At 62.0% G+C, this 22,864-nt stretch overlaps 3 protein-coding genes across 5 annotated transcripts; all 3 read right to left on the bottom strand.

Moving 5' to 3' along the window:
• Window positions 1-81: 81 nt before the first annotated feature.
• On the bottom strand, window positions 82-3,773 carry TGFBR3L (transforming growth factor beta receptor 3 like). Its single transcript, XM_064479842.1, has 7 exons — window positions 3,390-3,773; window positions 2,382-2,518; window positions 1,968-2,291; window positions 1,237-1,363; window positions 975-1,133; window positions 708-779; window positions 82-256 (listed from the first exon to the last, which is right to left on the bottom strand). The coding sequence occupies exons 1-7, from the start codon at window positions 3,457-3,459 to the stop codon at window positions 219-221; spliced, it is 927 nt and encodes a 308-aa protein (XP_064335912.1). The 5' UTR covers window positions 3,460-3,773; the 3' UTR covers window positions 82-218.
• Window positions 3,774-3,918: 145 nt separating this feature from the next.
• Window positions 3,919-13,482, bottom strand: MAP2K7 (mitogen-activated protein kinase kinase 7). 2 transcript variants are annotated; one of them, XM_031437123.2, is made up of 12 exons: window positions 13,286-13,482; window positions 11,510-11,557; window positions 8,412-8,553; window positions 8,185-8,251; window positions 7,958-8,071; window positions 7,755-7,874; window positions 7,491-7,598; window positions 7,218-7,397; window positions 7,030-7,110; window positions 6,765-6,907; window positions 6,268-6,313; window positions 3,919-6,133 (listed from the first exon to the last, which is right to left on the bottom strand). In XM_031437123.2, the coding sequence occupies exons 1-12, from the start codon at window positions 13,407-13,409 to the stop codon at window positions 5,999-6,001; spliced, it is 1,308 nt and encodes a 435-aa protein (XP_031292983.2). In that variant the 5' UTR covers window positions 13,410-13,482; the 3' UTR covers window positions 3,919-5,998. The 2 variants fall into 2 exon arrangements, with proteins under 2 accessions (XP_031292983.2, XP_031292982.2); XM_031437122.2 differs by lacking the exon at window positions 11,510-11,557.
• A 1,234-nt stretch (window positions 13,483-14,716) lies between these two features.
• On the bottom strand, window positions 14,717-22,282 carry LRRC8E (leucine rich repeat containing 8 VRAC subunit E). 2 transcript variants are annotated; one of them, XM_031437118.2, is made up of 3 exons: window positions 22,215-22,282; window positions 18,605-18,759; window positions 14,717-17,986 (listed from the first exon to the last, which is right to left on the bottom strand). In XM_031437118.2, the coding sequence occupies exons 2-3, from the start codon at window positions 18,740-18,742 to the stop codon at window positions 15,743-15,745; spliced, it is 2,382 nt and encodes a 793-aa protein (XP_031292978.1). In that variant the 5' UTR covers window positions 18,743-18,759; window positions 22,215-22,282; the 3' UTR covers window positions 14,717-15,742. The 2 variants fall into 2 exon arrangements, with proteins under 2 accessions (XP_031292978.1, XP_031292980.1); XM_031437120.2 differs by lacking the exon at window positions 22,215-22,282 and adding an exon at window positions 18,961-19,256.
• Window positions 22,283-22,864: the final 582 nt, after the last annotated feature.

Genomic DNA, 22,864 nt, shown 5'->3' with positions numbered 1-22,864 from the left:
CCACCCCTCCAGTCTGGACTCCTTTAAGCCCGGAATCCCCATCCCCGCGCCATAACAGAAAAGGACTTCAGAACTCAGCAAGTCAGACCAGATGTTTATTTTGAGCCCAGGTGAGAGGGTGGGAGCGAGGGGTCGCGGGGCGCAGGAATCGTGGTCCCATAGGGTCCGAGGTTAATGGCAGCCGGTCCAGTCCTGGCGGGCCTGGTCCGAGGCCGTGGCTAGTGCGTCTCCAGACCCTGTTGGGGGCGTTCCATCCCTGGGGAGGGGCGACTCAGGCTGAACGGGGAAGAGGACACTACGCAGGTCAACCCCTTCCCAGCCGATCACTGGCCGCCCCCTCAGTCTGGGTGCCGGGGTGAGTGTGGGTGCTAGGTCTGAAACCCGAATTCCCCTTGCCTAGTGCCTGTCTGAGGTGTTGAGGCCCCTTCTTGCGACGCTGAGCCTACAGTTGGCCGCCCGTCACCCACTACCTAAGATCGAAACCCACCTCCACCAAATGTGATCTTTTGCAAGTTAATTTTTTCTTATCTCTGTTATGGGGATTATAAGAGTATCTACCTGAAGGTTTTCACGAGGATTAATGTGCGTAAAACATTTAGAACTCTGGCGGAGAGAAGGCGCCATGAAGTCATTATCATCACCTCCCTCCTCCAGCCGTCCTACTGGCCCCACGTTACACTCCCGCTTCTCTCTCCCCCATCACTTACCTGCCTCACTGGGGCCTCCTGGACTGGGGGCAGCTGGGCGAGGCTCTCGGGGCGGGACCGGGGGTGCGGGCACTGGAAAGGAGAGAGGCTGGCTGAGGAGCAGTAGGGGTTGCTGCGCGCTGGGCCGGGCCAAGGGCGCCCCCTGGGGGCTGCTGCAGGCGTAACAGAGACAAGTCTAGGGATGGTCAGGCCCCGGCTGGCTGGGATCGCGGCGACCGCAGATCCAGACGCGCGAGAATAGGCTGTGAGCCAGGCAGAGGTTGGTACCTGAGTGCGCGCAGACGAGGCCGAGCCCGGCAGCCAGAGCGGCGCCCAGCACGAAGGCGGCCACCACAAGCGCTACCACCGGCGCGGGCTCCAGGGCCCCCGGGGCAGGCGCGGGAGGCTCCGGGCGCACAGTTCTGCCGGGGATGCCCTTGGGCGGCCCTGTGAGGAGTACAAAGCTAAGATTTCGCCCAGGCCCTAGATGTCCTCCCTACCCCCTCTTCCGGGCCCCAGGGACCCCCGCGGAGGACTACTGCGCGCTCACTGGTGGGCAGCCGCGGCACCGTGACCACGATGGGCTGCGTCAGCGTGTGCAGGTAGGGGCTGTCGGCACCTAGGCTCTCATCGCTGCCACTGCCGGCGCCCGCGCACGCCTCATCCCGAGGCAGACACTGGAAGGAGGAGGAGGCAAGAGACGGGGATATCAGGGCCCCGTTTCCAGGTGATGGTCCCCAGGGCTTCTAAGAGATCTAAGTGTCCGGCCCGCTACTGCAACCAGGAGTCACACTACTCGATCCCTGGAAATCTGGCCCCTTAAGGGTCCCTGAGTCCACCGCCTAAAATACACAAGCAGCTAGCAGCCCATCCACGGGAACTCCAAATTTCAGACCCTCACGGAGGTCACACAACCCAGCTCTCTGAGCACCTAACCTGTGAACCTCAACTATCCAGAAATTTGGCCCCTCTGCAGCCTCCCAGCTCTGGAGGGATGTCAGAGCTCTGCCCATGAGGGAACCCAGTGCCCGCCCACTGCTGTCCCCTGAGGAACCTTGCGCAGAGCCCCATGGACCCCCTCGGACTTCCCGGGGCCCAACCCCAGCCTGAGAGACCCAGTGCCTCCCTCCAGTTCCGAGCTACCCCTGTCCCCAGACTCCAAAGTGCCCCAGTTCCCAGATCCCAAAACCTTAAGGGGCTCCTCCCTCAGATGCCAGAGCCTCTTGTGCCCAGCCCCCGATGGGCCAAGGCGCCCAGATTCCCAACCCTGCGCCCGCGCACCGGCGACGGCGGTGGCAGCGTCGGAGGTGCAGGCATTCGGCGAGCAGGCATCCGGCGGGCTCCCCGGAGGCGGCGACAGCGGCTCAGCTGGCAGTGCAAGAACTGCACAGAGGCGTTGAAGACGGGGCGCAGGCGGAAGCTGAAACGCGTGGGGCGGAGGGCACCCGGGAACAGCCGCTGTGACGGGAAGGCGACCGAGGAGTCGGCGGGGCAGCCCCCTCGCAGCAGCGCCAGGGCGGGGCCGGGGGCCGGGCGAGAGGACGGTGTCACTGAGCAGCGGTGCAGGGCCAGGCCCCAGCGCGGAGAGGGACGGGCCAGGGCCGCCTGGGGGGCGGGGTCGCTGTCAAGATAGGCCGCCCCCACCGGCCCCCACCACCTCCCACCCCGTGGCTTCCGCGCGCCCCGCGTCCGCACCTGCACGAACACGCGGCTGTCGGCCGGGACCTCGAGCGGCCCCGCGCGGCGCAAGAAGCCATCCTCTGAGTCTGACAGTTTCAGGCTGAAAAGGGGTCGGCGCAACCAGGGCCCGGGCGCCGCGGGGAACAGGGGCGCTGGAGGGGAGAAAGGGTGGCAGAGAGGAGGGAGGGCGCGCTGCCCCTTAAGCCCCCCTGACAAAGCTCCTCCCCTCCGCTGCCTTCTTTGGAAAATGAAAGCAGTTGTGGTGGAGGATTCACCCCTGCTCGGCTCCGAGCCTTGCACCGCCAACGGAAAAGCTGCTGATATCCCCCTGGAGAGCCCTCTTCCCAGACCTCGATTGCTCTACCCGCGGTGGGCGAGGGAATCCGTGGCCAGGAAGAAGTGGAGGGGCGCCTGACGCGGAGGGTCAAGCTGGGTGAGGTCAGAGATCCTCCCTTTTTGGACTCTCCACCCCAAGGGCCCTGGGGCTGCTCTGTGGCTGCAGCAGAGCCGGTTTGCCTGGGGGTGGGGTGGGGGTGGTTGCTGAGCCCACCCTTTCCTTTCTAAGGGGAGGCAGGTGCTGTCATCAAGGGGAGGGAAGAAAAGCAAGGTGCTCTCCCCCTAGGCCACCAGGGTCTGGGGCTTCTCCCTTTGTCCAGGTTCCTCACTCCCATGCTGAGGGCAGCAGCAGCAAAGGGTGGAGGCAACAGGGGAGTGTGTGAGCGCCCACCCACAGGCCACACCACCATACAGACAGCTGCCTTCAGGAGGCACTCAGCTGGTCCAGGACCACGGGCACACATGGGCTGCAGTAATGTAGCACAGACTGTGCCCATCCCACTGCCCTTGGCCTCACCGCGGCTGCTGGAGAAGCTGGGGATCCGAGAGAGCCTGGAAAATGGGGGATGGAGCAGACCCCACCTCCCACCCACCTGCTCCCCCAGGCTGGGTGGACAAGAGGTTGCACGAGAAAGGGCCACGCAGGAATGGGCCTGTGCTGGGCCACGTCCCCGCTCCTGTACGTACCAGGTGGCTGGCTGGACGGGGTGGCCAGCCCCAAGAGCAGGGCCAGCAGCAGGAGCCTGGCGCCCAGCATGCTGGACTGCCTGGGGCAAGGGCTTGCGGGGTGTGCGGGGCCGGCGGCAGAGGCACCAGTCCAGCAGCACCCAGGCTGGGCAGGTGGGCAGGCCGCCCTGTCCTTGGTTGGGTGGCCACTTGGGGAGGCAGGAAGTGGGGGCGGTGGACTGACGGGCCGACATCAGAGCTGGTGCCCAAGGCCTGCCAGGGATTAAGGGCTCCTCTCCCGCCTGGCCTGTGGCTACTGGGGTGGGGGTGTGTGAGGCCCCTCACACTGGCCACTTGATATGGGGCCAGTCACTACAAACACTACCCTACCAGCCCCTAACCCTGCCTCAGTCTCCCGTCCACGCAGAGGCCTCATCCACCAGAATGGTGCTGATCCACCAGCCCCACCACCCCCAAAGTCAGGGCTCACGGCCCCTTCGCCCATTACACTGCCAAGTCCTGCCCGGCTCACAACACACCACAGACTCGGTGGAAGAAAAGGGAAGGGTTTTATTCTCGAGCGTCTAAGGATTTACAAACAAGGGTGTTTCATTTTAAAAAGGGATGGGGCAATACTGGCGGCCTGAGAAGGGGCCGTGGGCCGGTGGGCCAAGCCAGGCCACCCCAGGCCCCTGCCTGCCTGCTCCGCCCTCTGCCTGGTCGAGAGGGATGGCTGGTGACTGGTGACGGAGGAGGAAGGCATGGGAGAGGCGGGGGAAGGAGAGGCTCTCGCTAACACTGAAGGGATGGGGCGGGGGGGGGCGGGCGGACACACACTCACAAAACAGAAAATAAAGTTAAATAAAAATAAACCCCGGCAGCTGGCCTTAGGCCCCAGCGGCCCTTGGGGCTAGCCACAAGGCCTTCCCGGCTACTCACAGAGGCCCCCCGAGGCGGAGCCTGGCCAGGGGAGGCGAGGCCAGGCCTGTTGGCCCCCACCCTGCCCCCGTCCCCCTACAAAGGGGATGGGAGAAAGAGGAGGTGGCCACCCCCCGACCCCAAGGAAGGGGGAGGCAAAGAGAAGATGACCGAGTACTTTTTCAACATGCGGAGTTTTGTGACTATCCTAGTAGTAAGGAGTCAGTCGGAGAGAGGGAGGGACAGGGATACCTGGTCTAGGTCACCTCGGCCACTTCCAGCGAGGCTCCTCACCTTTGGTGTTGGTTGGGTTTTGTGGGGTTTTTTTCTTTTTGTTATTTTGTTTTGTTGTCCACTTGATTTGCATGCATTACCAACAAAAAGGAAACACACTCCCTCCTGCTCTGGCTGCTGCAGGGGGCCCCCGGGGGTGGGCCCGGGACTGGCCAGCTCTGGGTGAGTCGAGGGGCGCTCAGGGGCACCACAAGGGCGTGATAGACTCCACACGCCCAGCCCTTGGCCTGCCCCACCTCTGTCCCTGTCACACATCCTCAGACCCCCACATCCACTCCACGCACCCTCAATCCCTGCCTCCCTGGGCCTCATGGGCCCCGCTCCCACCATCTGCTCCCACTGCCTCCTCCCTGCCACACCAGCGCCTGCCACCTGCCACCACTCCCCACGCCTGCCTTCCCTGAAGGCCACCCTGTGTGGCCACGGCCCCGTGGGCTCCCTCCACACCCCCTGAGGTCCTTGACTCACCCCTGCAAGCTGTGGCCAGTCACCAGCCCGGAGGGAGGGCCCCCCAAAGCCCACCTTTGGGACTAGTCTCTCCCAGGCAGTGGCCCAGGCCCCCACGGCTTGGTCCCCCGCCCAGCCCCCCAGAGCCAGTGGGTGGGTGGGGGCTTCCACCACAAGCAGCTAAACATGACTTTGGTAAAAGTTTCTGAAGGTACCGACAAACCCCATAAGAACAAGCTCTCCTCCTCCCCCCGCCCCCCAAACACCCCACCAAGTACAATAAAATACAAGAAACTCCAAAAAGGACCCCCTGAGATCAAAAAGAGAGAGGAAGAGACCAGCCCCAGGCCGGCTGCAGTCAACGTCCAGCCCGCCTGCCCGGGGTGAGGACGCCAGCCGACAGACTCATCGCTTGCCGGAGACCTAAGCGGACCCAGGGGTCCCGCCGGGGGTGGCGGGGCCTGGGCCTGGGCTAGGAGAGAGGCAGAGGCCGGGAGGGAGACTGGGAAAGCCGGAGAGGTAGAGAGGGAGGTGCCAGAAGAGAGGGAGACGGAGCCAGGGCGTGCGTGTGTGTGGGAGGCGGCAGTGGTGACAGCGCTGCAGGTGAGGGAGGGTGCGGGATGGGGGTTCTCTCCCGGCCCCTGGGGGCCGCCCCAGCCCAGAGGTTACAACTGAATAAATAGCGAGTCTGCTCGCGGCCTGCTGTCTTCCGTTCACAGTGTCTGTCGGGGTTGGGACGCGCACGGCCGGCTGACCCCAGGACGGGAAGGGCTGGGGCCTGATGGGCCCATCTGTCCACGGCTTGGGGGCAGGGAGTTGGGGGTGGGTGGGCGCCCCCTACTTTCTGTCCTCAGCCCTCGGTGGCCGTCTAGGTCCCAGGGCTCCCCCGGCGGGCAGCTGGGTGGCCGGGTGGGGAAGGGGGGCCTGTGGCCATGCCCCAGCCCCCGGCGGGGTGCCCGCCGCCGGCTCGGCTACCTGAAGAAGGGTAGGTGGTGCTGGCTCAGGACTCCGCTTGTCCGTGGGGATTCGGTCTTCGCCATGACATCCTTGAACCAGGACGCCACGTCCACTTCCAGCGTCTCATAGCGCTTGATGAAGCTGTGTTCCTGGAGGATCCAAGTGAGGGGTGCAGCTTAGGACCTGGGCGTCTCCCCTGTTGGCCTTGCTTGGGTCCCGGGTGTCCAGCTGGGCGGGCTGGGGGGGTGCTTAGGACAGGCCTGGGAGAGCCCCGGGTACTCACAAGTAGCTTATTATACTTTGGTCTCTTCCTGTGATCTTTAGTAAGGCTGGAGAGAGGAGGAGAGAGAGAAGTGAGAGCCGGGAGCAGGGCCTGGTGGCCCTCCCACTGAGTCAGGGGTCTGGGGGAAGAAGTGGCTGCTTATCCCTGTGCTGACAGCCGGGAAGGCAGGGAGGCCCCAGGGGTCTGCACTTAGGGCCCCCCAACCCCAGGGGCACTGTGATGCCTGTGGGAAGGTGGGTGGGCTCCCCCCGGGAAACTCCAAGGGAGACATCCTGCTCACTCGATCCTGCTCCCTGGTGCAGGACACCCAGAGCCCTCAGTCCTGGGGCACCCTGGCTTGTTCCAAATACCCACAGGGCCAGATGTACCCTCGGGCTGGGTCCAAACCCAAATCTCGGCTCCCAGGTCCAGGCCTGGCTCCTGTCTGCAGGCCCCTCTCCACCCCCTCCAGCCTGACCTTGCGTCGCCTCCCAGAGTGGAGGGCCGGGGCTCCTCACCAGTCTTTGACGAAGGACTGAAAGTCCCCCGAGAAGCCCATGTGACCGGGCAGGAGTGGGGGTTCTTCCTGTAGGACTTTGGTGAGGACCTCAAAGTCCGTCTTGCAGTTCTTGTAGGGAAACTGTCCTGTCGCCAGCTCCACCTGGGAGAGAGACAGGCAGGGCTGGGCTGGCCGAGGACGGGGTCCTGCCCTCCCCTGGTGCCTGCTTCCACACCCCAAGAAGACCCCATCCCTGGCCTCCAAAAGCAGCGCCCCCAACTCACCAAGGAGATGCCCAAGCTCCATACGTCAGCCCGGATGTCATAGTCGGGTTTGGTGGGGTCAGGAGGGTCGATGCGCTCAGGCTGCCGGTGGGAGGTGGGAAAGGGTGGATGTACCCCTGTGGCTCGGGTGGGAGCAGCGCCCAGAGCCCTCACACCCCCACTGCCGGGCGCTGCTGAGCCCCACTTACTGCCATGTAGGCGGCGCAGCCCGCACTCCGCGTCTTGGCCTTGGAGTCGACCAGGCGGCCGCTGATGCCAAAGTCGCAGAGCTTGATCTGGCCCCGCTCGTCCAGCAGGATGTTGGAGGGCTTGACGTCGCGGTGGATCACGCCGTGCTTCTCCTTCAGGTAGTAGAGCGCCTTCACGATCTGTGGCGGGAACGTGTGGGGACGCTGGTGACAGGGGTGCAGGCATGCGGCCTGGGGGCCGCCCGCCTGGCCACACCCCACCCGGCCACTCACCGCTACCGTCATCTTGCCCAGGATCCGCTCGGGGATGGGGCCCTGCATCCGCTTCTTGAGCTTCTCAGCGCACGTGCCCATGAGCTCCATGGCGATGAAGACGTCCGTCTGCAGGGGCAGCGGGCAGCAGCTTGAGCAGGGGTGCGTGGCTGTACCCACCCCCCTGCCCACCCCAGGGAGGCTCCAGTCCCAGGAAGCGGCAGGGGCACAGGGCTGGCTGAGAGACCAGTCTGCAAGGCTTGGGGAGGGGTCCCCAGGGCTCACGTTGGTGATGAAGGTCCCGAAGCACTGCACGATGTAGGGGCAGTCATGGCTCTTGAGCACCACATCCAAGTCCATGAGGATCCGCTTGTTCTCTTCCTTGTTCCCCGAGCGCCGCATTTGCTGCACAGGACAGCAGGCGCCTCAGTGCCAGGCCTGGGGCACAGGGCCCACAGGGGCGGGGACCAGGCTGGGGACAGGCTCACCTTGACGGCAATGACGTGCCCTGTCTTCCGGAAACGCATCTTCCACACCTGGCCGCAGGTGCCACTGCCCATCTCCCCCAGGTTCTCCAGGTCATTGATTTCCGCCTGGTAGCGCTGGTGAGGAGAGCCAGGGCTGGGGGGTCCAGCGGACCTCTGCTCCCCACCCCTACGCTGGACCTCCCAGCAGCATCTGGCCCACCCCTGGGGGGCCGAGGGAAGGGTGGTACCTGGCCCCCGATGGTCAGGTAGCCCGTCTGCTTCATGATCTCCTGCAGCTTCTGGTCAATCTCGATGCTGAGGAAACAGGGAGTGGGTGCCATGGGAGGGGGTCCGACCAACCCAAAGCAACCCCAGCCCCCTACACACAAGGGTTCCCATGGATCTCACCGGCTCCTCCCTGGGGCTGGCCCCGCACTGACCTCCCGACCCTCCCCCGGCAGCTCCGGCAGCTCACCTCTCCATGCTGCGGGGCGTGAACAAGGCTGATGGGAGCCCCAGCATGTGGCGAGGCCGGGCGGGGGGCGTGGGGTGCTGCGGGGAGTTCTCGGAGGACGGTGAGCGGCTGCCCCCATCGTTGGCCAGTGGGAGCTGCAGGGCTGGGGGGGGTGAGAACCAGGAGGGGGGAGGGGGTTAGCTCCCAGCTGGGCCCCTCCTCTCCCCCTCCTCAGCATCCCTCAGGTAGGCCTGCACAGCCCCCGCCCCCAGCCCACTCTTAGGGCACCTTCTCCCGCCCCCAAGACCTGGAAGCATGTGCAGTGGGCTGGTGGGGGAGGGGTGGTCCCATAGGCTAAGGGTCCACCCCAAGTCTACCCTGACAGAGAAACGGGGCCCAGAGGCTGGCGGCATCCCTCAGCCAGGCGGCCTCCCCGCTGGGTCCCTTTCCTCCACACCTGGGCCCGGAGCGACCACACCCACACTCTGGACCAAGCAAGGCGGGACCACCGCTGGGATCAGCCTGAGCCCTGAACTTGGCTGCACAACATGAGTGAGGTGACCACCCTGGGGAGAGGGTGGGCGAGGGACCCAGGCTTCCAGCTGCCTCGCCCAGCATTGTTTCAGGGTCAGGGAGGGCCACTCTGGCCAGCAGCAGGGAGCCTCCTGACCAGGCCTGCAGAGCCAGGGCCGGCGTGGGGGCCAGGACCCCAGGCTGGGCCTGTGTCCTTCAGGTGAGGGGACCCAGGTGGCGCAGCCCCTCCAGGGGCCAGCGGCACTCAGGGGGGTGGGGGTGGGCACTGGGCCAGGCGGGGAGTTTGGTTCTTTCCAGCGGCCTGCATGCGTACAGCTTGGACATGCTACAGGCAGGCGGGCAGGCAGGCGGGCAGGCAGCGGGCACCCCAGGATGGGCAGGCGGCATTAGGGGACGGGAGGGCAGAAAACAGACAGTGGGAGCTGAGACTTGGGGCCCAGCTGCCCAGGGGAGGCACTGCAGAGACAGGCCAGAGAGGAGCCTGGGATAGGAGAGCAGGTTCCCTGGGGGACTAGGAGCCTCCCTGGCCAGGCCAGCCACAGGGTGGGGAACAGAAGTCAGCATGGCCTAGAAGAGACAGGTGACTCTCCGGTGAACTCTCCAGCCCCGGAGCCCCTAACATACAGCCTCCAGAAGGGAGCCCCTGGCCGGGGAGGCCGCTGGCTACAAGCAACCCCTAGGCTCATCCCCCTGCGGAGAGCAGGCTAGGAGGCCTGGGGCTACCATTCCCCACAGCTCTCAGCTGACGCCCCCTCCTCTCTCCCCACCTCCTGCATGGCCCACCTTTCCCTCCCACAGTTGTCTGCGCACCCAGTGATGCGGGCCCAGTGACCAAGGGGTAGAGAAAGACAAGGTTCAGCCACTGGCAACTGGGCACTTCCCTTGCCCTGTTGGCCCAGGACCTTGACCACAGCCAGAGCGAGGGGCAGGTCTATGAGGCTGGTCTGCAATCCTCGGAGGGTCTGGCAGGAGCGACAGAAGAGCATGGGGACTCCAGGGACGTGGCCGTGCCCAATGCCCTCTGCTGGCCTGGAGGCCTTTCCTTCTGTGCCCTCCCTGCTGTTCCAGCGCTGCTTCATTAATATTCCTGCTTTTCTGCTCAACCAGGGCCAGAATCAGAACCTAGTCCCTCCCTATCTGGCTGGACGATCTCTAGGCTCTTGCTGGCCCTCGTGCTCTCCCAGCTAGGACCCTGGAGACACTCTCAGGGATCTGGGTCCCTTTTCTGCCCTGCACCGTCAGCTCTCTGGGGTGAGGACCCCCCCACCGCACCCAACAGTCCTCCGGGCCCTCTGAGGGCTGCCCCAGAGCCCAGGGCAAAAGGTGTGGGGGGTAGAGGCTTCCAGCTCGCCCCAGGAACTGAAGTGATATGAGGGGGCCCGGTGTAGGGTGTCTAAGGTGGGGGCAGGTATACAAAACCCCTGAAAACACAGTGGTGACGGGCCAATGGCAGGTCGGAAGGGCAGAGTGAGAGCAAGAGGCTGCGGTGGGGAGGGTGGAGGGAGAAAAATGAATGAGAGGAAATGAGAAAGGACACTGGGTTGGGGGGGCAGGGGGCATGCGGCCATCAGGAGCCACAAACGCACCAGGCTGTCAGTCAACGCGCACGTGCACACGCACAGCATGGCACAAACCCCACGCACATGCAGACGGGAGATGACACGCCACAGAGCCAGCTCACCGCACGTTTTTACACACAAACGCATGCATGCACACACACACAGACACACAGACACACACACACCCCACCACAAAACTGCCCAATCTAGTCCCACTTACATACACACACAAGGACCAACAGGGCCAGACGCCCACCCAGCCTCTCACACACACCCCCACGCACACAGATGTCCCCCACTCATCTGCTCCCAGACCCACTGGCACCTGCCCTCGGGCCCTGGCAGGGCTGTTTCCTCTACTTCCATCCCTGCGCTCCCCTCAACCTCCCAGGAGATTCTACTCCAATCCCACCTTCTCCAGAGGCTTCCTCGACTGCCCGTTGCCCCTCAGAACCCCCAACCCTGCTGCCCTGTGCCTTCCCTCCAAGGCACGGTGGCCCCTCCACTTCTCCCTACCCCCACTGCAGCAGAGGGATGCGGTCCTTCCTGCTCGCTACAGTGTCCCTGGGCCCAGAGCCACACAGCCTAGGGGAGGCAACATGGGTTTGCTGAACTGTTGAGGTGGATCGGCTGGCGCAATTCGCGCACCGGCCCAACTTTCTCTCCCTCTTGCTCAGGCATGCTTGCACACGCACGAACACTCGTGACCCCCTTGGCAGGTGACAGACTCCCAGCCAGTGAGGGAGCCTGTTTCCTCCTCCAGGGAGTCCAAATCTGAGCCCGAGAGGAAGGGAGGAGCGGGAGGTGAGAAGACACAGAGGAAAAGACTGGGTGGACCAGACGCTGATGATGTGGAAAGACAAAGTGAGAGTGAGGGGAAAATGTGTGCATGCGCGCGCGCACACACACGCGCGCGGGCGCACACACACACACAGCATGGGGGACAGGGGATGGCATTCTGCGGCCAGGGCAGCGGTTAGGTCAATGGTGCAGACGTCCAAGCGGCGATGACAAAAAGGCTGGTACCTGCTCGTTGGGACGGGGCAGGAGCAGGGCTTAGAGTGATCACAATAACTGGATGGGGAAAAGGAAGAAAAAAAAACAACACCACGATAAATCACAACAGAAACAACTGATTTGTCCAAAAGAAAAGAAATCAAATCATAATGAGGAGGAGGGGGAGGCGCAAAGATGGGTAGAAACCGACAGAGATGGGAGGATGGGATGGAGCAGACACAGACACCTGGAAGGGGGCTCCCCGGGGGCCTGCTCGCCATGAGCCTTGCCATGCCTCACTCTGCATCTGGGACAGCCGCCCCGAAGGAAGCCCAGGCTCGGTACTCAGGACTGTCTCGTCCACGCTGGGGCTGGGGTGGGGGGAGCAGCACTGTAGAGACCAGCAGGAACCCTCTAGTCCTGGCCGGGCTTCCTACCCCAGGCAGTGTCCAATGCCAGCACTACCGCCTCGGGCTTTCTCTGGACCCCCAAGAACAACCCCCATCTCCAGCAAGAACCTACGATGACCCAGGTTAGAAGAGGGAGGGATGGGGAGTGGACCCTACACAGGGATGAGGCTCAGGCTGGGTGAGCAGGGAGATAAGGAGGTCTCTTGCCCCTCTGTCAGGATGACCCCACAGGGAACTCCAGAAAATACAAGAGTCATTTCAGAGGGGATTAAAAAAAGACAATTTGCTGAGTCAAGAAAGACACAGAAAGCATGTGTGTGGGGGGCAGAATCTGATTCTCTCTGAGCTGTGAGGATCTGGGGAGGGGGTTCTGTATGATGTAACAAGGAGACTAGATGGGGTCGCAGTGATCCCAGGCCGGGTGTGGGTGTTGACTCCAGATGACAAGATGCCAGGGAGGTAGGCACTGAGATCAGGGAATCAGAAAGGAGGTGCAAGGGCACTAGGATGCCTAGACAGCATCACACTGGGGCCTCAGGTGTCCCTGAGCTGGATGGGTGTGGATGTGTGCAGAGAGGAAAGTCACTTGACTCAAAGTGACAGTTACCAGGCTTGGGAGTTGGGTGTGTATTTCTGGAGGAGCCAGACACAGCTGCTAAAATGGTGGCAGTGAAACTAGTCAGAGGAGCATGAGGGGACCTGGTGTATGTGAGCAGGCTGTATGTGGAGGGGGGGATTTGCTGAACCCAGTGACAAGGTCCCAGACAGGGGAAAGGGAGCTCCAGACAAAGTTACAAGGAGGCAGGGAAAGAATCAACAGATTGGAGGCACAAGGGGTGGTTATACGTGGACAAGTGAGCTCAGGTGTCCCCAGGCCAGGTGTATGTGTGCGAGCGTGAGTGGATTATCTGCTGAACCTGGATGACAAGAACCGAGCTGCGGAGCGCAGGGAGGGGGCCTCTTGACACAGTCCCTGAGATGCCGGGAGAGGAATCAGCTGGTCAGAAGGGATGTGTCCATGTCTACGGAAGGGCTGGATGTGGTCGCGGTCGCAGGGAGTAGGAGCACGGCTCGCGGGTGATAAAGGCTCTTGAGGATCACAGTGATGGGGGAGGATCAATAGGCGGGAGGCCTCGCCAGGAACCGGGTAACTAGGCTCCCAAACCCCGTAACGGGGAACCCTCAGGCAAGGAGAGGGCTGCCCAGGAGCCCGCCGGCCCCACGCGCCCCGGGTCACCGTGACCCTCTCCCCGCGAGCGGACAGCGGGGAAGGGGGCGGAGAGGAGGAGGAGCAAGAGCGCCCCGGAAGCAGGGGCGGGGCTTAGATGCGGGGGCGGGGCCTCCCGCAGCGCGCGCCCCGCCCCGCCCGCCCCCTCCCCCACGCCGCCGTGCTTACTGGGCCTGGGCCGCTGGGGGCTGATATCCAGGTTGAGGTCGATCCTCCGCCGGGCCTCGCGGTTCTCCTGCTTCAGCTTTGCTTCCAGGCGGGACAGCTTCTGCTCCAGGGAGGACGCCGCCATCTTCCCCGCCGCCGCCGCCGCGCACCGCCCGGCCGCCCGTCAGTCCGGCAGACAAACACCGCACTGCGCCTGCGCTTGGATGACCCCGCCGAGCCGCCGTCTCGCTCCTCACGGCGCATGCCCGCGGCGCGCACCCGCCCTTCACGCGTGCGAACCTCCGCGCGTGCGTGTTTCGTCCCAGCCGGAGGGATGACGCCACCTAGAGCTTGCGCCTGGCAACGTGCAAGTCCGCCCACTACGATGCGCATGCGCGAATTCCCGGCAGCTCCGGCAAGAGGCGCTGTGTGGAAACCCGTTCGCCTTTTCGCCCGGAGCGGTGGGTGGAGAAGGCAGCGCGCAAGCGTACAGAGCTGGAGACCAAGTCACGCGCGTGGCATCCGCTGCGCATGCGCATCCTTGGCAGTTTTCCCGGCCGCTGTCCCTGGTGGTCGCCTAGGCTGTTTGTGCCCAGCCTTGCTCTCTCTTCCCGGCCCGGCCCTCGCTGGCACCCACGCCTTCTCAGAACTGCCTTTCTCAACTCGGACAGTGCTTCATTAGGATCCCTGTTATGCTTAATTGCTGCTTCCTCACCGTAATTAGGCACCCATGGGAAGCCCTTTCCATTTCAGCAGCCCCAGGGTTGGCAGAGGACAAGCAGGAGAGGAGGGGTAGGGCACGGGCCACTGGGAATCCGATGGCGTGACCCCTGATCTCGGCGACGGGGTGGGGGGGGCAAGGTCAAGGCCAGGGAGTTCCAAGTCAGACTTGCCTGGGACATTGTAAGACTTCCCCAACCTGTTCTGCCCCCAGAATGTGAGCCTAGCTCCTGGACAATGCAGAAGACAAGCCCTGGTGGCGCTTCCACACTTTACACATTTTCTTTAACTGGTCTGAAGAGTGCTGGGAAAATGTCCCTATCTGGAACCCTGGGTCCCCTGGAGCACAGCTTGCCTCTGCTCTCTGGTGCACGTTTTGCAGACACCTTGAAGGTGGCTGATCCCAGGAGGTCAGGGTCAAGTAGGCTGTGCCTGTGCCTTGCCTGCTCCAGCACAGGAACACTGATGACCGTTGAAGGCTTGTGGAAATTCTTACGGGTGGAACAGACGCAAAACTGTGGAGCCAGGAGGATAACAGGGAAAGCAGAGGAAGAGCAGTTCTCTAGGAAAAGTTATGATGCTGAGGTTGGCTGAGGTCTCTTTCTGCCTCTGCTCACAGTCGGAGACTCATACGTACCCTTGACCCTGTCACGTGACTTGCCACTTGCTGCGTTTTGGTCTGGTGAAATCAAAAGCTTAGACAATATCAGGAGTGGACACAAGAGATCAGAATTACAGTTCTCATAGTATTATTTATTGAGCGCTCACTGATGTACACTTCCTCACATGGGGAACATTTGAAAGACAAAGTCCCTGCCTGTCCTCAGAAAAATGTACCTTCCACAGCAGGTGTTCTTAACCTGGGGTCCACAATCCTTAGGATGTCCCTGACTAGCCCTCTGGGGATTCTGGAGGAATCTGTTAAAATGCCTGAAGTTGTTTGCAGAACTTTTCATGCATGTGTTCATGAGCATTTTCCTGAGGAAGGAGATGCCCACCTTTTATCAGATTTCTCAAAGGGTCTAGGGACCTAAAAAGAAGTTCAGAATCCCTAATCTAGACACCCAGATATCTGCTCTGTAGGCCAGCACTTCTCAGCATACAGGCCTGGAACCACCTGCATCAGAATTACCTGGGATGCTTATATTTACAGACAAGTTCCTGGCCTCCAGCCAAACCTCCTGAGTCAGTCTTTCAGGGGTGGGGCCTGGGATGTTTAGTTTGGGGGATGTTGATTTTGAGGCATTGCCAAATATGAGAACCATTTTTCTGAATTCACATGTCTGTGGCAAACAACTCATAAATAGGAGATTAGCATCAAAGTTAGGGGTGGGAGGAGCTGGTCCCTTGCGTCTGTGTCCCCTCCTTGGGAGAGAACTCCAGATATAAGCTGTTCTGGTCAGGGGAGAGGATTGAAATCCCATTGGGATGTGCCCCACCCCCCATACATGGCACTGTTTGAACTAGACGGGGGAGGGCAGGAGTTCTGGCCCAGGGCTGGGAGCAAGCCAGCCAGCCAAAGACACAGGTGTGGTTTTGGTCTGAGAATCTGATGACTGAGTTAATCCCTCCATTCTGCTCAACCCCAAATCCATGGCCTCCCATCTCTCCCCAGACAAACCAGTCCCGGGATCTTGCCCAGGCCCCAGCAGCCTGATATGTCTGCTCCCCGTCTCCTGACCTGAACCCACTTGGCCACCTCCCTTGGAGATGAGGTAGCATCCGGAAGGCCTCTATCTCCACCTGCCCCTCCTGGCTTCACTCCACCTCCATCCTGTCCCGCACCTCTGCCGGCAGCCCCTCATAAAGGGTGTCCTCCACCAGTATCCCTGCCTTCTTGAGCCCTCCACAGTGGCCGAGTTCTTCAGGCAGTGCCTCCAGCCGGTTGCCCTTGAGTTCTAGGCGGCTGAGGGCCCTGAGGGCCCCCACCTGGGGCGAGAGCTGGCGCAGGTGGTTGTATCCGAGGAGCAATGTCCGCAGCTTGCGGCAGGAGAAGAGCTCATCGGGCAGGAACTCCAGGGCGTTGTAGGAGAGAGCCAGGTGCTGCAGGTTCTGGAGGAGGCCCAGCTCGGCCGGCAGGGAGCGCAGCCCATTGTGGGAGACGTCCAGCAGGCGGAGGCCGGAGCACATGCCCAGCTGCGGGGGCAGGGTCTCCAGCTTGTTGTGGTTGAGATAGAGCTGTTCGAGGCCCCGGAGCTTCCTCACGTGCTCGGGAACATAGGCAATCTGGTTGTGCCACAGCCGGAGCGTGACCAGCTTGCGGCAGTGCTGGAAACTGAGAATCTCCTCGATGGACCGCAGGTGGTTGTCCTTGAGGTCGAGTTCCTGCAGTGCACCCAGACTGAAGACGGCGTGGGGGATGCGCTCCAGCCCGCAGGCCACCAGCTCCAGCTCCCGAAGCACCGCCAGCTTCTTGAGGCTGTTCAGTGCCAGCAGGCGGGCCCCATCATTGTGCAGGCTGAGCCGTTGCAGGTGCCCAGCCACGTCGGTCACGCTGGCTGGCACCTTACCGGCGTTGCTCCGCAGAGACAGCACCTTCAGCTGCTTCAGCTCCCGGAGGCTCTCGAGGGTCGCCGCCCGGGCCAGCTCCGGGGGGAAGAGCCCCTCCAAATGCAACTCGTCCAGGCCCCGCAGTCCGAACACCCAGAGGGGCACCTCGCGGAGCTCCTCGCACTTGACCCGGATGACTTTCAGGCGGTCCCGCAGGAAAACCTGGGAGGAGAAGGGCAGCCTGGCAGGTGAGTGGAGCAGGCTGAGCTCCTGCAGGTGCACCAGCTGCAAGAGGCCCGGGGGGAAGGTGATGTCACAGATGGCCTCCAGCCGCAGTGCCTCCAGCTCGCTGAGCTCGAAGACCGTGTCAGGCAGTCCTGGGAGCATGCAGAGGGCCAGCTCCAGCCGGCCCCGGGCGTTGCGCTGCAGTTTCTGCCGCAGTTTCTCAGCTGTCCACTCGTGGTTGAGGTTGAGCTGTTTCAGGCGGCTTTCGCTGACCTCAGAGAGGAAGACAGCAAAGCGCTTCGAGTAAAGCGAGTCGTACTGGTCAATGAGGTGCAGCATGAAAGCAAAGTCGTTCTTGACGTCGGGGATGTCCCCCATGCCCGTCTCCTCCCGCACAGACCGGAAGGAATACTCCTTGAGGGGCCGGTGGAAAAGCCAGTAGAGCGTGTAGAGGCAGGTGATGCCATAGACGCACACGAAGGAGATGTAGCAGAAAGCCAGCTTGGAGAAGAGGTGGGCTTTGGTGTGGTTACAGCAGAAGCTGGCGTAGCCCGTGACCTCTGAGGTCTCCACCCTGCAGGCCACCAGGAAGCTGATCTTCTCCACGTAGACAAGGTTGTAGACCAGGATGGCAAAGAACTTGCAGACCTTGAGCACCATCTGCCGGATGTACATGGTGTACAAGATGTCCCCCTCTTCCACATGCACGCGGAATTTCTTGACCTTCTCGAACAGGGCTTTGGCCTGCTCACCCTCCTTCTTGTCCAGCAGGGTGACAGCTGGTGGCTCAGTCACCACCTTCTCGGGCTCCACCAGCACCTTCTCCTTCTCGCCCTCACCAGCCTTCCCCGGCCCGGCTGCAGCTGCCACGGTTACCATTGCCCGCCCAGCGGTGGGGCCCTTGTGGTTCTCCCCAGAGACCTCAGACAGGGCCCGCGTGGTCCATGGTGAGTCAAAACACTTGCCCAGGATGGAGATGAAGTGCTCAATCTTGGAGCTGGTGCCAGGGAATTTGAACCAGAAGCTGGTGCAGACCATAAAGATGAGTGTGTGGATGACGACCAGGTAGGGGAAGTACTTGGCATACCAGTGGAGGGCCGTCTCATAGCAGAGCTGGTTAATGAAGCTGTACTGCTGCAGGTCCAGGTTGTTCTTGAGGCCACTCACCTCCCGGAGGTCCCCCATCTGCTCCGAGACCCCCCGAGGCAGCAGTTGCTGGCATGGGGCCTCCGATAAGTTCTCCCGGGGTTCGTGACTGGGCAGACAGATGATCTTGTCCTGAGTCACCTGGGGATGGGGGAGAGGCCAAAAGAAGGTGAAGAGGCTGGGTGGCCCAGAAAGTTGCAGCAGGGTGGAGGGGAGGAAGCAGGCTGAAGGCAGAAGTGGCCCCGATCAATCCCCAACTGTCCCCAGCTGGCTGTGACTTTGGAGGAGTCAATAAAGCTCTTAGCATCAGACTTTATCTGAAAAAAAGAGCCAGGTTAACTGTGTCCCTGGAAAAGATGTTGAAGTCCTAACCCCCAATACCTGTGAATGTGGCCTTGTTTGGAAATAGCCTTTGCAGAGCAGATGTAATCAAGTTAAGGTGAGGTCGTTGGGGTGGGACCTAACCCAATAGGACTTTGTCCTTATGAAAGGTAGAAATTTGGACACAGAGACAGAGACGCACGGACACACACACAGAGGGGAAAAGCTCTGAAGATACAATGAGAATGTCATTTATAAACCAAGGAATACCAGAGGCCACCAGAATCTAGAAGAGAGGCATGGAGCACATTCGCCTGCCTCTCCTGTCAACACTTAGAATTCAGACATCCAGTCTGTACAACTGTGAGACCATAACGGGGAAGACTTCCGGAACCCAAGCCCCGCCCCCTAGAGACCCCGCCCCGCCCCGCCCCTTACCTGGAGGGTGCAGCCGAAGACCCCGATCATGAGCATAGCCACCGTGAGGTACTCGGCCAGCACGTCCCACCAGGGTTTGAGCACCTTGAAGGCGGGCTGCTGCTCCGTGAACTGCTTGAACTCTGCCACGGGAATCATCCCGTCTACGGGAGCGCCTGTGGGAGAGCAGGAAGCAGCGAGAGAGACCCTCAGAAGGGCGCGCCTGGTGCTGGGTCCCCAGAAGAGCCAGACACAGCCCTCTGCTCCCAGTCCGCGCTCCACCCTGCCCAAATCTGGCAGAACCCACAAGCTGCGTGCTCCCGTCCCCTCCCCGCCCCCCACCAGACCTCCGGGAGGCCAGCGACTGCGGGCCTCACCCCCTCTGCTTCCTGGGACCCCTGCTTGCCCTCTCAGAGCTCAGGAGGGGCAGTCCACGGGGCCCCTGCCCCACAGCTTGCCCGTGTGGCCTTCGCCCGGAACCCAGGCATCTCCTCCCACTCTTGACGCCAATCCCGAAACACTGGCTCTGCTTCTCTGACTCCAGACACCCGGTAGTCAGGCGGCCAGCCCAGGCTCTCTCCACCACAGGCCCAGAGAGAGTCCAGAGGCTAAGGACTTCCGGGGCGTGGGGCCCCCCCACCGCCTTCAGGGGCGCTCTGGGCACCACCTCCAACCTCCAACCGGAAAAGCCGGCTGGAGCCTGGCTCTGGTTACGGGCCCCAGGGGCAGGGAGTGGAGAAGCTGAAGGCCGGTCAGCCCTCGGGGGTGGTGACAGTGACTGGGACACCTGGATTTCTAGAGGGGCTAGTGTCTAGAATCTGAGGCAGAAAACCGAGACCTGGGCTCTGAGAGGCAGGGCAGGAGAGTGCTAGGATGGGCCGAGGGGCAGAGGAGCAGGAAGTGGAAAACTCTCAGGGGAAAAGCCAGGGTGACACCTAGGACTGGGACAGGGCTGGGCTGCCAGGCTCCTGGGCGGCCGGCCCACTCTGTCTGTCCCTGGGTTTCATTTTAGACCAAGGTATCATTATTCCAGATACAGACAGCCAGGCACAAGTCACATAGGGGCGTGGGCCATGTGCTGGGACGTCATCCTCCCAGGCAGGCAGGTGGGGAGCCTCATTCTCTCTCCCTGAGACTGGAGGGGGAAGGAGAAGGAGGCAGCGAGGCCCCCACTGCCTCCGAGGAGGCTCCTAGGCCGGTCCGTCCCTCCCAGCATCCATGCTCTCCAATATGCAGTTTTCTCACACAGCCTGCTGTCCTCATCCTGACAGCCTGTCACTGGGCACGCACTGGCCAAGGAAGGGAGGTATCTGGGCCACCAGCGGGTCCTCCAGCCTCCCACCCATCTCCTGGGGGGAACCTGGCCCATGTCCCACACCTCAGCCAATTGCTCTGAAACCTCTATGCCTCTCTTTTGGTCCCCATAACCCTTGAAGGCCTTAGGGGCTACTCCTGAGTGAGGACAAGGTGGGGGTGGGCAGGAATATAGGATGTAGGCCCCACCCACCAGGATGAGAGCAGACAGTCCACCACACCCCTTAATCCCATCAGAGGCTCCCACCTCTGTCCCAGGGATGGCATGCAAGGGACAGGGACACACCTGCACACACCCTGTGTCCCTGGGGCCCCGACTCAAGCCCTGACTCATCCATCACCAGGCTCACGCAAGGGGGTACACAGAAGAGCACAGAACTCCTCACCCAGTGGCCCATCCCTCACGCTGTTTCTTGTCCTGTCCTAAACAAGGGGTAGGAGAGTATAACTCAGTGTTAGAGTGCATGCTTAGTATGCATGAGATCCTAGGTTCAGTCCCCAGTACCTCCATTAAAAAAAAGAAATTGTCCTAACCAACAAGGAGAGTAAAGATGCCCAGTGCATCACAGTCTTAGGCACCGGGGAATCTGGAAGAAATACACCCAGGGCAGCTCAGCAGCCCTCAGGGGCCAAATTGCAGCCACCAAAACGGACACATGGGGGCGTTCTAGAGCATGCATATCAGTGTCTGTCTGTGTATGAAGTGCAAGGACACACTGAGCTGAGGGGAGACCCAGGATCAAGGAGCCAGCCATATGCCCCCTTCCAGTGCTGGCTACCTGTCCCTTCAAGGGATGCTGCTCCACTGCTCAACTGCAGAATGGTAACTCTGGGGCTGTGGCAGACTTGCCAGACAGATGGGCAGGCACCAACTTCTTCAGACCCCCGTGTCCCTGCCACCCATCAGGACCCATCTCGAAATGGAGGAAGGTCTGCCACTGACCATCCTGGGTCCACAATTAAAGACAAGAAAGCAGAGACACCCAGGGTCCCCAGCGGATGGCCTAGAGTCTCCCTTGGAACAAGGTGTATACACAAGAGCATCAGAGGCAGACATGGGGTTATCATTATCTGTCTCCGTGACTCAGTCTCGGTCATCCCAAACCTACCATTAAGCTTCCGCAGACACAGGCTGACCCCCCTTTGTCTAAACAGGGCTGGTGGGAGGGCTCAGGGAGAAGGGTTCATGGGGGCATGGAGACAGAGAACTTAACTTACGGCCACTAGACCCTCAGTGCCTCATTTTATCCCTGGGATGTAGGGACACTCTTTCTCCAGACTTGGGGTAGTAAAATAACCTATTGAAGATATCACAGCTACAAGTGACATCTGAGGTGGGACCCCCAAGTCCCCTCTGTCTGACTGCCTGTGCTGCTCCATGCTGAGTGAGGACGTCTGGCTGAGATGAAGCATCTTTGCCAAAAGAACCTCATAAAGGGGTTCCTTCCGGCAGACAAGAGATGGTGTGGGGGATGGCTGCTCTGCACACCAGGCTGGGGTGTCTTTGTCGGACTGAGACCGGGTACAGGCCCCTGCTCAGCCTTAGCTCCACCCACCCATGCCTCCACTTGCTGCTTCTCTCTCAGGCCCTCCCCCAGTCCCCAGCTAGCCTCCAGACACACAGGTGGTGGCGGTGGTGGGTGCTCCTGGTCTAGCCGCCCCCTCCCCGCCCCGTCCCCACCCACAGGCCATGCTAAGGGACAAAGAAGAAACAGTGACATTTGTCAGCCCTGCAACTGTCCTTGGAGGGCACAAGGTCCAACTTTTGACTTTTACACAAGGGAGAAAGTGTGGCCTGGGTTGGGGATGGTGGCCCAGTAGTCACAGATCCTGTTCTGGGACCCAGGCCTGGGGACTTATAACCTAGTAGTTTTCCAAGCTGCCCTGCCAGGGCTTAGGGGTCCGGAGTCAGACCGGGGAGTCAAGTCTCAGAAGGGACAGCCTGGTGAGGCCCCCACGTGGTAGGAGCCTGCAGAGTTGAAGGGCTCACAGGGATGAGTTAGCAGCAGCGGAGGAGAGGGAAAAAACATGGTGAAGACTCCCAGAGTGGACCCCAACCTGTTGATCTTCACTCCGTCCTTGGCCAGGCCTGCTGGGCTCCCTGGACAGGCGCCCTGGGGCTGGCCAGAGCCGGGCCTCTCTCTGCCCGTGTCCCCACTTCCACCCCTCCACCCCACCCTTCCCCGGCTCCTTGTGTGCCCTGGAGGCAGGCGTTGGGCTCAGGTCACAGTGCCAGCCGCACCTGGGGCCGACCTCCCGTGGTTCAGATCCTCACCCCACAAGCCCAGTCCCCAGGGGCGGAGAGTCACCCACTCACCGCACAGGCCGGATGCTGGTTCCAACTGTTGTGTCCCTGGGACCCGCGCGGCCCGGACTCCCGCAGAGTTCCCGGGCCAGGCTGGGTGAGTCAGGGCGGGCGGGCGGGAGGAACAGGAGGCGGGAGCCGTCCCGCCCCGCCCACCGGGCGTCTCGGCCCCGCCTCCCTTCGGGCGCTCCCAGGTCGCCCCCGACTCCTGGCACTGCGGGATCGTGGCGGGGAGGACGATCCTCATCCTGATGTCCCCGACGTGGGCAAGGGGCTGGTCAGAGGAGCCGAGGGCCTTAGAACTCTGGGCTCTGCTGCAGTGGGGCGGACCTGGTGTGGGGAGAGGTGTGGAAACTGAGGGGGGCTGGAGGCGCTGGGCTCCCAAAATCAACCTGTGGGCACCCTTCTGGGAGCCAGGCTGTATCGATCCTGTCAAGAACGCGTGAAAGTCCTCCTCCTCCCTTCACCTCCAGGTGCAGAGCCACCTGGCCTCAAGGCTCAATCAAGGAACCAGTGACCAGGGCCCAGGGGAAGCTGGGCAGAGTAAGGGCTGACCCTGCCCAGCCTTGAGGCCAGCCCTCCAATGGGGGAGGAGAGGGAGCAAGCTGCTCCCAGGTCCTGGTCGAGGGTGGGCTCAGAGGTCAGAGGGCTTGGTGAGCTGG

Source organism: Camelus dromedarius, chromosome 27 (genome assembly GCF_036321535.1).
Source record: "Camelus dromedarius isolate mCamDro1 chromosome 27, mCamDro1.pat, whole genome shotgun sequence".
Classification (NCBI taxonomy): Eukaryota; Metazoa; Chordata; class Mammalia; order Artiodactyla; family Camelidae; genus Camelus; species Camelus dromedarius.
This window is presented reverse-complemented; position numbering and strand designations above follow the sequence as displayed.

Bases quoted from the DNA above. Each gene is read 5' to 3' on its own strand.
- TGFBR3L (XM_064479842.1), bottom strand. From the start codon at position 3,459: ATGCTGGGCGCCAGGCTCCTGCTGCTGGCCCTGCTCTTGGGGCTGGCC. The intron at 2,519-3,389 runs GTACGTACAGGA...TCTCCCCTCCAG, and splicing joins CCCGTCCAGCCAGCCACCTG to CGCCCCTGTTCCCCGCGGCG. The intron at 1,134-1,236 runs GTGAGCGCGCAG...TACTCCTCACAG, and splicing joins GGTGCCGCGGCTGCCCACCA to GGCCGCCCAAGGGCATCCCC.
- LRRC8E (XM_031437118.2), bottom strand. From the start codon at position 18,742: ATGATTCCCGTGGCAGAGTTCAAGCAGTTCACGGAGCAGCAGCCCGCC. The intron at 17,987-18,604 runs GTAAGGGGCGGG...CCCCATCCCCAG, and splicing joins TCTTCGGCTGCACCCTCCAG to GTGACTCAGGACAAGATCAT.
- MAP2K7 (XM_031437123.2), bottom strand. From the start codon at position 13,409: ATGGCGGCGTCCTCCCTGGAGCAGAAGCTGTCCCGCCTGGAAGCAAAG. The intron at 7,111-7,217 runs GTAAGTGGGGCT...TCCCACCGGCAG, and splicing joins GCTGCGCCGCCTACATGGCA to CCTGAGCGCATCGACCCTCC. The intron at 6,314-6,764 runs GTGAGGAGCCCC...TCCTCTCTCCAG, and splicing joins CAGTCCTTCGTCAAAGACTG to CCTTACTAAAGATCACAGGA.